Source organism: Rhinolophus hipposideros (assembly GCF_964194185.1).
Source record: "Rhinolophus hipposideros genome assembly, chromosome: 7".
Classification (NCBI taxonomy): Eukaryota; Metazoa; Chordata; class Mammalia; order Chiroptera; family Rhinolophidae; genus Rhinolophus; species Rhinolophus hipposideros.
The window spans coordinates 59,028,579-59,041,832 of record NC_138053.1 but is presented as its reverse complement, the minus strand read 5'-3'; the positions used below and the strand labels follow the sequence as shown (position 1 = coordinate 59,041,832).

At 32.8% G+C, this 13,254-nt stretch overlaps 1 protein-coding gene across 1 annotated transcript in view; it reads right to left on the bottom strand.

Moving 5' to 3' along the window:
* Positions 1–13,254, bottom strand: part of ADAMTS6 (ADAM metallopeptidase with thrombospondin type 1 motif 6) — a 263,654-nt gene that overhangs the window by 98,227 nt on the left and 152,173 nt on the right. Inside the window, exon 12 of the mRNA XM_081054061.1 lies at positions 3,042–3,149. Coding sequence (XP_080910187.1) covers positions 3,042–3,149 — 108 coding nt within the window. The remainder of the gene's footprint in view (positions 1–3,041; positions 3,150–13,254) is intronic.

Here is a 13,254-nt window from a genome sequence, read left to right as displayed (position 1 = left end):
GTTAAATCAGAAGCAGTATAGAGGGGCACAGTTTTCAACTTTGGAATTAGAAAGACCTGGGCTGGAATCTAAGCTCTGCTATTAAATTGCTGTGTAATCTTGGGCTTTCAAGTCTTATCTTTCTCATCTGTAAAATGGGGGGTTAAAACAGTACCCACCTCATAGGATTTTTGTCAACATTAAACAGAACAAATACGTGCCTGGCACAGTGTAAATACCTTAAAAATATTCATTATCATCATTGTTATTAGTATTGCCAACAATTTTTAGATGACAAAAATACAGACTGGAATTGTACACGTGAAATCTATGTAGCTTTACTAACAATTGTCACCCCAATAAACTTTAATTACAAAAAAAAAGAAACACAGGCTGGCCACACAAAGTTGACCTCACCAATTGAAAATTCCACTTTAATTCTGTCACTAGCTCTTTGCATGGGTTTTTGATTTGAGTCAAAATTCTGAACTCCGGTTTAATTTCCAGATAAATATAGCCTTAGGTGGAAAATCTGCATTTGGCAACAGTAAACACACTTCTCTCTTAAAAAAAACAAAACTGAAATCAACAACAAAAATTCATAAATACATAGTATGACAAATGCAATTAGTAAAAAATAAATTAAAAATAAATTAAGAACTGTTCAGCTCACATGTCTAATTCTTTGTACTTTTTTTCTCCTTAAAAATGTGGGTTGATCTAGTTTTTTGAAAGACTATTCATTAATTCAAAATTAATGATAGGAATATGTTAAGAGTTTTCTCCTAGCATGCTATCCTTTGTCTTTCTAGGAATCTACATATGTCTTTGTATTCATTCACTCATTCATTCATTCATTCATTCATTCATTCATTTTAAAATTTCTTAGTGCCATTCCTAAAGCAGGCTACTGAACTTCCACATCCCTGAAACAATAGCTAAGATTTGTTTTGTAGATTAATTTTAGATGGTGAAATCCAACATATTGACTTATAAAACTAAACTCTAATGTTTTGTATATGAAAGACCTCTTGGTACACAAGCTTTGCTAAACTTACAAGACTGTTAAATAATTTTTCATTGAGTCCAGGTGTTCTGTTAAGGTATGTCAGAAGGAGACAAGGGTCCAAAGACAGGGTAAGGAGGCAGGCAAGGGGTTCTTTTAACCAGAGCATTTCCATTTTAAAAAATAGCCAGTGTGAGCTGCACCCTCCACAACTAGATTGAAAACAATTACTTGACTTGGAGCTGATGGGCCCTGGAAAAATACACTTTTTATTTATTAATAAAAAGTTTTAAAAAATTATATATACATATATCAGAATTATGTAGATTTCATTTGAAAAACAAGAGTTAAGGATCAAAAAGTTGACAACTATTGATTTAAATTAAAAATATAAATCTTTAGAAATCAAATATATTTTGGCCTGTTTTATTCACTTTCTCTTGTCTGTGTTTATTCTTATTTATGCTTAGAAGAATTATATTTCCCTTCCATTTGTTTATCTAAATTGAAATTCAATACTGTTCACTATTATTGAGAGTGTCTTCTAAATATCACTCAAAATTGTCTGTAATTTTCAAGAAATATATGATCACCATCACATATATGCACATAGTTATAAAATATGCCATTTGAGGGTCCTGTAATTAAGCATAAATGATAAGATATTAAATATGTGTTTATCATGTAAATAATTGGTGGGGTAGGGCTATGTCTTCTCAGATAGCCACTACTCGTGATTTACTTACTTGGAGTGATTATGTAATTTATAGATTGCTTTAGGAGAACTCAGAGGTATTTAAAAGAATAAAATTGTATGCTTTAGGTGAAAACATAAAGTAAAATAAAAGGAGCCATCAGGCCTCGTGACAGTATTATTGCAAGCAAACAGAAACTGTAGCCAATGGACTAGATTACAAGAATGATAATCAATCAATGGCAAAAAAAGAAGCAGATTCTCACTATGAATTTCCCTCCTTACAGTTGTGTATTTCTTCTAAGTACAGATTGATTTAAATTGCTACTTGTCGTTGACAAGAATTGTTGGTTCCAAAATAAACCCAGACTGTTGTTTCAAGAATGTGGTTCCTAATATTTTCTATTACTTCGGAGAAAAAAAAAAAGAAGGAATTTTTGGTAGTGTGTGAAGGTCTCTGTATTTTTATTGGCTACTTACATAGTTTCAAAAAAAGATCCTTAATCCTTTAAAAATGACCCTATCAATTCATACATTTAGCATAATTTACCAACATTTCCAAACTCAGCATGGAAAAGCCATCAACATGGCACTAGGTCATGGGTCTTGAATGAAGCCGTCAGCAAGGATTAATAAACTGTGACAGCTGCCCAAAAGCTTTCATTCTTTTTATTTAAACATCAGATTGCAAGCTGAAATTCAGTGTAATCTTTGTTGAAACTAGCCCAGCTAACATGGAAGAAGTCAGAACTGGGAACAGATGACAGTAGTAGTTATTGTAAATTCAGTACACAGCAATAAATTCTAGAATTCACATATATAGCAATTCTTAAAGAACTTCAGGAATAGCATAAACTATTCCTATCTGTTTCAACAATTTTTAATAATGATATTCTTGAAAATGAGACTGATGAAACTAAAATCATTTAGCTCTAATTCCTATGCTCAATAAATTGTTTAATTATTCTTCCATTATTAGCCCTTCCATACTGCAATTTAAAAGTGACTCTAATTAGACTACAGGTATAAAATATTTCTGGGTCACATAATTTTCTTGGGAATTATTTATCAGAAAAAAAGACATATGACTAAGCAGACTATATTATGTAAGATTGTTGTTAGACATTTTCTGTACAAATATAATACACACATACATACAGAAAGGTGAAACTGACCCAAAAAAGAGTTACTGTAATTTCCTAAACAATGCATATTTCCAGATATCAAGATATGACAATTAACTCATTAGACTAGGAATTTATTATTTTCTCAAGTACATTTTAATTAGTATGCATGATTTCCTACTTGTTGAGTAGCAACACCAGAAATTTATCAAGTAGCTAATAATTCTTTTGAGCTTACCCCCTTTTCAATATTCCCAGTTTGACAGAGTGTTCCCTCAGCTGCTGGAATACTGTTGGTGACACAGCGGTTGCTTTTGCTGAGACACCAGAGCTCTCTACACACTTCCTAGGAAAGAAGGCAAAAGCAAGTTGATCAGAAGTAAAGACTAAAATCATGTCCACTCTTCCATAAAATATACCCACAGTCACTCAGTATTACTTGTCTCTTGCTGGTGCCGAAGCACTGAAGATGAGGATTTTGGAGAAGGCTCTGATGGAAGGTGGCTTACCCATTTTGCAGAATCATTTAACCATTTGTCTTTATAACTCTTACTTTAGTGGGGAAAGTATATCTTAGATTTTAATATTGATTAAGATCTTTTAAAAATAATGTGCAGAAATTTCATTAATGAAGACAAGTAGAGAAAAAGAATGAATGTGTAAAAAGGAAATATATGTTTATCACTCTCAAGAATATACAATAACACAAAACTTACCAATTACTAACGGAGTGTTGCCTGGTAGATGACTTCCTAGATCTACTGTAATTTTCAAATAAGGACCATTGGAAGAAGAAAAAAGAGACCATAGGAATGGGCAGCGAGTAATTTTGTAAAATTCAAAGATGACTAAAGAAAAATCTAGCAATTTTATTTGCAGTGCATCAACATAGCCCACTGTCATAAAAAGGAAATTTGGTTTTAAACAAATGCTGCTATTTATGTGCCACTTTCACAGTTGACCTATCTCAGATGTTGTTTGGAGTTGTCTTATCTTCTTCACTATGATTTCTCATTATCCTACTTCAACGTGGGAGACTTACAACATTTATTCTAATATTGGCAATATAAAATACCTCACTTTGTTCATGCATTATCAAATTTTAAAATAAGCTGTCCAACATATCCTTGACTAAAGTGTTTGAAATAACAGCCAAAAAGAAAAAAGAAAAAAAGCTTACTTTAAAGAAATACTCAAAATTTTCAGTTTCACTTTTTATAGGATCACCAGCTAGCATCATTAGTAATATTACAAGATTTTAATTTAAACTAGGACCACTTAGTATAAAACATATTAATCTGGGATGCAAAGATAAATTTATATATAACGTTCAATTCTATTGCTATTATTCTCCAACTGATCTTTAAACTCTCAGAACATAACTATAAGAACTATGTCACATATTACAAGGAAAAAAATTTCTGTAACCCTGTATGGTGATGAATGTTAACTAGATTTGTTGTGGTGATCATTTCACAATATATGTAAATGTTGAATCATTATGTTGTACACCTGAAATAATATAATATTATTCATCAATTGATATCTCAATTAAATTAAAAAATAACTTATGTCACATTAACACAATTCAGAAACAACATGGTAAAATACTGAATTTAGTCAAACATTCCTACAAATGGAAATGCCCCACAGAGAATAGCAAATTAAAGGGATCTCTTTGGGCCTTTCTTTAGGACCCCTACTCCTCCTACTCTCTCACCAGGCAGAGAATGAGACACATAATTTCTATTAGACTTTTAAAAAAACTTTAAAAAAATTATCTACTTCATCTACTTTAAAGTCCATTTTACGTTATTTATCTGCTTTAAACTCCATTTGGAGAACTATTGGATTAGGCGAGAGTTAAAACATTAGAAAAAAACAACAACATGTACTGTCAATCACAATATAAAGATAAAACTTCCTGACACCAAAAATACAAACAACCCAATTTAAAAGTGGGCAGAGGACATGAAGAGACATTTCTCTAAAGATGACATACAAATGGCCAACAGGCATATGAAAAGATGCTCAACATCACTAATCATTAGAAAAATGCAAAGTAAAACTACAATGAGATACCACCTCACTCCTGTCAGCAAGGCTATCATCAATAAATCAACAAACAACAAGTGTTGGTGAGGATGTGGAGAAAAGGGAACGCTTGTGCACTGTTGGTGTGATTGCAGGTTGGTGCAGCAACTATGAAAAACAGTATGGAGGTTCGTCAAAAAATTAAAAATAGAGCTACCTTATGACCCAGCAATTCCACTCCTATTTATCAAAAAAAATCCAAAACACTAATTTGAAAAATATGTATGCACCCTTATATTTATTACAGCACTATTCACAATAGCCAAGATATGCAAACAACCAAAATGCCCATCAACAGACGATTGGATAAAGAAATTGGTACATTTATACAATGGAGTATTACTTAGTCATAAAGAATGAAATCTTACCATCTGCAACGACATAGATGGGCCTATTGAATACGTACTATGCTAAGTGAAATATGTCAGACTGAGAAAGAAAAATACTGTATGATCTCACTTTTATGTGTAATCTAATAAACAAAGTAAATGAGCAAACAAAACAAGAAATAGTAGACTCAGATACAGAGAAAAAAACTGATGGTTGCTAGATGGGAGGGGGGTTGGGAGATGGGGGAGAAGGTGAAGGGATTTGTAGTCACAAAATAGCCAAGGGGATGTGAAGTACAGTATGGGGAATATAATCAATAATGTTGTAAAGATTATGTAGGGTATCAGATGGGTGGACTTATTGGGGGGATCACTTCATAGATTGTGTAGATGCCTGACCATTGCACTGTACACCTGAAGCTGAAGTAGAATAATATTGAATGCCAATTATAACTATATAGTTGACTATGTAACTATAGTATATAGTACATAGTATACATGTTCATGGGATGTAAAGTACAGCAGAGGGAATATAGTCAATGGAATTGTAACAGCTGTATACGATGTCAGAGGGGTAATAGAGTTGGGGGGGCGGTTATCACTTTGTGAGGGGTGTAAATGTCTAATCACTATGTTGTTTTGTACACCTGAAACTAATATAAAAAATATATAAAATTAAATTTACAAAAAGAAATAAAACTTCCTGTTCTTATAATCCGATTTATTTCAAATTCTACTTTCTTTCAAAGCTTCCATTTCTGTTTTAAGACAGGTTATTTACACTACTTTATTTTTCCTTTTCTATAAGAGATGTTTCTTAATACGTTCCTAAATATATTCATTTAGTTTGATATTTAAAAAGCAGTAGGACTAACATTTTAGTATCTTAAAATATTGTTCCCATGTATCAAAAATACCCACATTCAAAGAAAAATGTGTTCAGAAAAACAGAGAAGCATTGCTAGAACAATGTATTAAGAGATAAAAATGTATCCATATTCCTGGACCATACTCCTGATCTTTAATGACTTTTTTATTAGGCCTAAATATTACTTTAGACAGAATTAAAGCTTAACATTTACTTTAGATAGAACTATGCAATGAAAATTCTATCATTGAAAGGAAAAACATACTATTTAGTCAAGTTACAGAAACTCTGTTTTCCAAAAGGGCCTTGAAAATCTCTTCCCAAAAGCAAGTGCTCGAGGTATTTTTTTCCAAAACTTTAATCTCAAAATTCACAATAGAACCCTCTGAGTGAGGCATTTTATCTTTTAGAGAATGACACATTTTCTAATGTAGATTCCCAATTTTCACGGGATTTTATTACCTTAGCAGGTTTCTATGGATTCAAATTTTGCTATGTCTTTAACTTCTCACTGTGTAAAGTATGGCACCGGAAATCTGCTTATATGTATGGGAAAATCTCCCAAGATGTTAAACTAGTCTTGGAGAAGGCTCTGAAGAGTTTTCAAATTGATCTCTCATCTAACATATATCAATTCAGATAATAAACATTTTGATATCCCAATTAAGATTTCCCAAGAGGAAAAAACTCTCTTGAAAGATAAAACCCAAGAAAATTTCATTTCATACCAAGAAAGCAAGAGGTACACTTCCTGAAAGAAGCTGAGAAGAACTTTACTTTCAGAAATACCCTTCTTTCTCAAAACCGCTGGATCCCAGATCATGGATGACCCATTTGCATGGGTGTGTCAGTTTCAATTGCACATGTATTATCAGTTGTTAAATGAGCACCCTACGGTAGGTGCCAAGCTCTAATCAAGTTAAATGCAAGCTAAAATGTGTTGCCTCTTGAGGAATTTGTGTAACAACCATCCTAATAGGTGGATTGATTTCTCTAAATAAAATATATAAGGTGATGAAGTATAGTTAGTGAGAGGGATTAATGATTTGTCTACCCACCTGCTTCGCTCTAGAAAATCATACTTATCTTTCACACACCCGTGATTCTTTATAGGAGGAGTTAAGATTTATTAGGATTAGTCTCAGGACCTCTAGGTACTAATAAATCATTGCATATGTGTTAGGGCAATTAATTGTCTTCTCTAATCCTACAATTCATTTTGGGAAGACTCTCTAGGAGAAATTTGGATCTTTGTGCTTGTCTTTGAGTCTAAGTAAGGAGAGACAAGTTACCTACAATCTCCACTAAGGGAAATTTCTGTCACATGATGCTGAAAATTAGAAATGGAATCTCTTAATTTCATGGGATCGACTTCTAACCAATTAGAATCGCCTGGTAAAACAAAAGTAATGGCATTATTTCCCATTCATTCAAGAATATTTGTTGAGCAGCTACTCAATAGTACACCAGGCATTATGTTAGTGTTTGGAAAAAATACTGTCACATAGAATTTATGGGAACCAGGGAGAAGGTAAAGTATAATGAGACACATAGCCCAAATGCCATGGAATGCTACTGCTCTGTGATCAAGTTTTTAATATTCTGTGACAAAATTAGAAGAAAGATGTCCACGTGGTTAGGTTTTTCAGGAAACTAAATGTTATATTTTAATGGACTGCGATTAGTTAGGAACTCCTGTTCTTTTTACTTTTTAAGTGTTACAGTAGACTGTAAGATTCTTTAGGGGAGGGTGTGTTTGCTTATGGCAGCATTTACAAAATGTTTTCTCCTTGGTAAAATTAAAAATTGGCAGTCCTGTGTTGATACACTAATTTTTGGAGAGAAATTTTCCTTGCCTACAAAAATCTAAAAGTTTGTAAACCATTCATTGCCCAAAACTTGATCATCGATATATGTTTAGATGCACCTATGTGTTTACCAATCAATGCCTTTAATAACCAGTGTATCCCACTTCTTGTATCCCACCACTATCTTCTCAATTCAATTTCTTCTTGACATACATCCTTTAGTAGTTAATTTAGCAAAGGGACTCTTGTTCTTAGTTTTCTGAAAATATATTTACTTTGTCCTCATTTTTAAAATGATATTTTAATTGAATATAGAATTCCAGGCTAATATTTAATCTTACCTCAGAATTTGAAGGTATTAAGTTCATTGTCATCTGGAAACTTTATGAAGGCTGATGAAAAGTCACCTGTCAGTCTAATTGAAGTTTCTTTGTGAGAAAGTCTTTATAGTTGCTTTCAAGAGTTCTCTTTGTCTGTTTTAGTGCAGTTTCACCACTTTGCCTAAGTGTTCTTTTCATTTATACTTGGGATTCATGCTTTGAGAATTCGTATCTTTCTTTGAGTCTGAAAAATTATTAGTTGTTATCTCTTTTAATGTACATCTTCCCTTTCTTCTGGAACTCCTGTTCAATTTATATTGGACCTTCTCGTTCTAACCACCATGTCTCTCTTGATTTCTTTTCATATTTTCCATATCTTTTTCTCTTGGGGTGCTAATCCTCTGCTTGTTGACTTCATGGTGGATTGTTTCCTCATTTTGTTTGTTGTTTTGTATTCAAACTTACCTTCAATCAATATTGTTTTTTCTTTGAGTATCCTGTACCTTCCTGAGTGGTAGAAGTGTAGGCTCATCATACACTCTATCATACACTCCAACGTTTAACTGAGTCAGTTTTCATGTTGATTTATTTTGTGAGGACCATGTATGTAGACTGTATAAAGTCTTACTCTGTTCTTATGTGAGGCACAAGTTTAGGGCTTCAATTTCTCATGGGAGCTATTTCTCCCCACCCAGAGTAAAGGGCAGACAAGCTTACTTGTCACTTCCATTTAGTTCTTTCTTCACAGTAGAGATGATCTTTCTAATGTTGTGACTTTACAAAAGTGTCTCAGTTCCAGTTTCTCAGTGCACGGCCAATGCGATGTCTCCTATTCCCGCATGGGCAACATCAGCTCACCAGCTACCATTTGAACTAAAACCCTTCACTTCTGGCCTACCTCTACCTCCCTTTTTCGATTCGGATATATAGAAACTTTCTGCTGTAAGGAGATAAATGCATTCTGTGAAAACCCTGCATTCTGCAAAATCATATGAAAAAAAACAGGGCTTATGGGGGGGTAAGAATAAGAGTGGGAGCAGACCACTGAAAAACTATGTTTAACTTTATAGCCCGAAAAAAAACAAAAACATCAACAGAACTAATTAAATGGTTGCACAGTTACATCTCTGCTGGCATTTTTTTCTCAGCATCCCAATCAGTGGCTCCTTGGTGACCTTAACCCTGTGGCTTGTGATGCTTCCTTCTTAAGAGATGTAGGTCTTTGAGGGTACCTGCATCCAACAGAGACCACTTTGTAAAAATTAAAAATTAGATTCAGGCAATAGCTTCTTGATCAATCAACTTAAAATAAAATAACACAAACGGATGTATCTTCACAGATTTTTTTATCTGCCTTCATAACCTCAAAAGATTGAAAATGAAGTCAGTAAGCTACCCACTATTCCAATAAAGAACCTTCTATAGGACTTTCAATTGTTTCTATAAGTCTTTATACAGTGTGATAGATTTTCTCTTTCTGAGAAAGCTTGTCTGATACCTTTACATCATTAATGCATTCGTAAACAATCATATATGAACAACGAGACTTATGCATTATGCTGGCATCATTTCACAATCTTTCAAAATTATATCTATGTCTCTTCTCATCACAGAAATACATGCTGTAGCTAAATAAATGATACTTAATTGTTTTGTTAATTTTATTTATCTAGCATTTTCTATTTTCATATCTGGAGGAGTAATTGTGTTTGCTGTTCGTCATGGTTTTGAAACTGAAACCCTTTTCCTATACTTTAAAAATCCAATTATATAAAGGATTAGAGACAAAATATACATGCCAACTTAGAAGAGAAGTCAGTTCAACCAATGGGTATATCCTAAGAGTATTCATCACAGGGAGAATTATTTTTCTTTCCTATTTACTGTATCTATATGAGCTGCTAAATATTACCTAAACGTATTGTGGTAACCATTTCACAGCACAGATAGATCAAACCATCATGTTGTACACCTTAAACTTACACAGTGATGTATGACTATTATTTCTCAATAAAACTGGAAAAAAAGAAAGTTTAATAAAAAAGCTAAGAGGCGGTAGATTTCAGTTCAATGTATAAAAATATCCCCTGAAAGAGCTGAACAATGATGAAATGAAACTGAATTTCCCATCACTGGAAAATCTCTAGCATATACTTCCTGACCTCTTAGAAGTAATGTAGGCAGGGAAGAAAAAAAAGGAACTAACACTTTTTCAGGGGACACTGTCAACTACTGTGTAAGCATACTCATATTTAAAATATTCCTACTTATTTAAAATTTTAAAATCAACTTCCAGATTTCTAGTCTATTTAATTTTTCAGATGAAGCACAGTTTGCAAATATTAACAATAAAAATATAAATCATAATAAAAGCATGTATAGAGAGTGGAGTTTTAAAGTAATTATCGAATGTAAAATAATTTGCCTGATATTCAGAAAACAACTTTGTAAAGAACTGAACTAGGGCTCCTTTCTTCAGAATAGAATAACTGATTATTTTATAGTCAAAGATCCTTTCAGAACAATAAAAGAAATTGGAATTATCGTTTCTAATATTTCCATCCTTTTCAAGCATCTATAGCTGTTAAATGATATCTTAAAATGGGAAGAAAAGTTCTTTGATGTACCTGGGAAAATTTAAATTAGCAGTTTACTTAAGGGGAAAAGGATATCATAGAAGTGCAAGATGATTTTATAATTATTATATCATTAAGGAAGTAAAACAGTATATGGAGAAAAAAATGGCATCTTTAACGTAGATAGTGTTCTTTTTTATTTTTATTTTAACCACTTAAAGACCATAAAAGAGATACACACAAATTTTCTGCCCTTGAGAAACCCTAAACCCTATGCCATTTTGGGTCCTTGGCTCTGGATATGAAACCTCTCTTTGTCCTCATTACCCTATCAGTAACATCTCTCAACAGCTGTTTGCAATAAAGGATCCTGACGACCAAGGGGGAGAGCAGAGTCCTGAAGAGGTCAAGAAGGAGCATCAATGATTATAAAAGTTACTTATCATTATATCACACAAAGGAAAATTGAAAACCAACATATGGTGACCCTGTGGCCTTGCTCCAGGTGTTTACTGGCCATCTGAAGAGAGAGAATAATATACCCTTATTTCACCTTTAAATAGGTTAATTCTGTGATGTGAGTAATTTAAGTGCAAGAGATCTTAGAAAGGCACACACACACACACAAAAGTACGTATATACACATGTTTTTGTTATATATAAATAAACAGAAAACTAATATAAAAATAAGATGAAATAATCATCAATTGGAAGAAGTTAAAAAGAATATTAGATGGTTTTAAAAATATAAATCCCTAAGAAGCAAACCCAGAGTAAAAATTACTGATCTTTAAAGATGCAAGTGACTATGAACCTATAATTTTGGCTTGAAATTTCAGGGAAAATAAAAATAAAGTCAACGTTTTGTCAAGTATGTGCTTGATAAACACACATATTTGGAATCCAAAAGAATACTGAGGTGCTAAAAAAATTCCAAGCCTTTTATTCCCTAAGCCTATATCAGACCACACTGTAGAATATTTATACCACCTTAAAATCTTCAAGCAAAGTGATTCTACAATCTCTCTCAGTGCAAAATTCCAATGTTTAATAGTTTGAAATTCTTCCTACTACCTAATCTACAACCTTCCAGCTGTAAAAATTAAGGCCACTGTGTTTTTTTATGCTCTTGGTAGGGAAAGAGAACAATTTGTTACCAGCAATTAAACTATAACAAATGTTCTAAAGCCTGAAGATGGTTTGAGGCCAACATTTAGCTTTCTTTTTTACAGGCCACTCAAACTCAATTTCTTTAAACTTTCCTTATATGTACTTCTAAGTATTTCACTCTTATCCTCTCCCAAGTTATCTGCATCTCTTAAAAAAAAAAAAAGTGTAGATGCTAACGATACCCTAAAAAAGACTAATCAAGTCTTTTTATTGGAATGATTCTCAATAAGAAGCAATAATGACTTGACTCAGCTAATTGGTAGTGATAAAATAGTAAACAAAGGGGGGTAAGCATGAAAACATTAAAAACTAGCATCTGAGAGACAAAATATGTCAGTCTTTATAAAGCACTCTGCAGGAGGAAGATAAACTACTGAGAGAACTCAACGATCTTATCTCTAGCAGGTTACCCTGACTGCAAAAGAGCTATACTTCCCGCAGATATAGCTTGATGGCATTCTTATTAAAGTTGTTCATTAACATGCTAATAAAAATACTGTCTCGTATTTTAATTGCGTGCTTACCAAACAATTGTTTGATAATAAATTGAACTAATTGGGTAGATTTCATTAGTTGATAAAATTTTCAGAATTCAGTAGAGTTGACTAAATATAAACTGGGAAGCTGTATTTTTTTACTATAAATTAATAAATATAATTTTATATATAAACATATGTTCCCTTTGACCTTTCATTTCTAATATTAGATCCTAAAAATCTCTCAAGACCTGAAGTATGGAACAAATGTATATATTTGACCACTTATATATTCTGTCATTAGTCACTTAATTGAAGAACGTAGAAAACATTAAAAAGTTTGATGATCTGTAAATAAAATAAAGCCCTTGACACAAATACATTTCACCTGGAAAGATTCAACATTAATCAAAAGTCTTCAAGTTCACAAAGTTATGCCATATTTTTTTCTTGTATGTTCTGTTTCCACCACAATACACTGGTATTCTGCAGTGTTAAAGTCGAAATTATGGAGCCCATACACTTCTACATTTAAACACCTCTATTCATTTCACCTGAGAATTATGGTGCAGTACCCTCCACTATGAAAAGGATAAATTTACATTTACCTAGAAAAGCAAGGGCATTGCTACCACGGAGTATCATCAGTGGTAGAATTGCTTCAGTTACTCTCCGTGTAAGGTGTGTTCAGAGGGGAAGAGAAAAGGGGAACGAGGAGGACATAGATCATGTTACAAAAGTATTCAATTTTCCAATATGGTTTTCCCAGATTACAAAATTATATTTGTTTCCTATGACACAATGTGTCTT